At 57.2% G+C, this 1,084-nt stretch overlaps 1 protein-coding gene across 1 annotated transcript; it reads left to right on the forward strand.

Moving 5' to 3' along the window:
* The first annotated feature begins 340 nt into the window (after positions 1-340).
* LOC109769643 (putative ripening-related protein 6) lies at positions 341-775 on the forward strand. The gene has a single exon (XM_020328376.1). It carries the CDS (start codon positions 341-343, stop codon positions 773-775), a length of 435 nt encoding a protein of 144 aa, XP_020183965.1.
* Positions 776-1,084: the final 309 nt, after the last annotated feature.

Here is a 1,084-nt window from a genome sequence, read left to right on the forward strand (position 1 = left end):
CAACTCCGCCACGGGCGACCTGCTCAGTTGCCATTCGCTCTGGAATTACCGCTCCAACACTTAGCGACACCATCAAATCCAAACGCATCGTCATTACACAAGCACAAGTGACCCCAAAACAAGCCGTTAATTAATCCCATATCGAGCACACCGGCCGGGAATAGACTAGCCAGTGACGCAGTTCCGAAACAAGAACCAATGCAAGAAAGACAGCGGTGCACACGAGACAGTGATGGTTGTCTATATAAACCGCCGGAATCCAACGCCATAAGCACCCCACGAGCAAGCCGATCCAGCGCATGCAAGCCTAAGCGAGCAAGAGCTTCACATAGGCTTAGCAATGGCGTACGCCAAGCTCGCAGCCCTGGCCGTGCTCGTGGTCCTACTGTGGGCGTCAACCGGCACCGTCGCCCGCTCGTCGCCGGCCGTTTCGACGTCCAAGGTCGACGGCATGCCGGGGGTGATGACGGTCAACGGGTTCGAGCGCGGCGAGGACGGCGGCGGGCCGGCGGAGTGCGACGGCAAGTACCACAGCGACGACGACATGCTGGTGGCGCTGCCGACGGGGTTGTACCAGGGCGGGGCCCGGTGCTTCAAGATGATCCGCATCACCAGCGCGGGCACCGGGCGGAGCGTGGAGGCCATGGTGGTGGACGAGTGCGACTCCAGGAAGGGCTGCAAGAACAACATCGTCGACACCTCCAAGGCCGTGTGGAAGGCGCTTGGGCTCGACACCAACGTCGGCGAGGTGCCCGTCACATGGTCCGACGTCTGAGTTAACCGCGCGTCGGTCGATCGCTGAATAATTGGCAGCTGTGGGCATTCGCAAATCGAAATGTCTGTTCTGTTTTCTGTTTCTACGTGCACCTAGTATGGACGTATGCGTAATAAGACGAGGTTTTCTGCCGCAAGGTCGACGGGTGAAGTGTGATCATATTTCCTACAATGTATGAATGCAAGGATATGTATGATCAATCCAGTTATCGAAAAGCTGAGTTGAGTCAGTTGTCTTACAAAATTATGACCATCTGTTGGTGTGGGTGGGGGTGGGGCCGGCGGGGCAGTGACGACAATAAGGACGAAT

This window comes from Aegilops tauschii, chromosome 3 (assembly GCF_002575655.3).
Source record: "Aegilops tauschii subsp. strangulata cultivar AL8/78 chromosome 3, Aet v6.0, whole genome shotgun sequence".
In the NCBI taxonomy this organism is placed as follows: Eukaryota; Viridiplantae; Streptophyta; class Magnoliopsida; order Poales; family Poaceae; genus Aegilops; species Aegilops tauschii.

Excerpts from the sequence above, each read along its gene's own strand:
- LOC109769643 (XM_020328376.1), top strand. The coding sequence starts at position 341 with ATGGCGTACGCCAAGCTCGCAGCCCTGGCCGTGCTCGTGGTCCTACTG.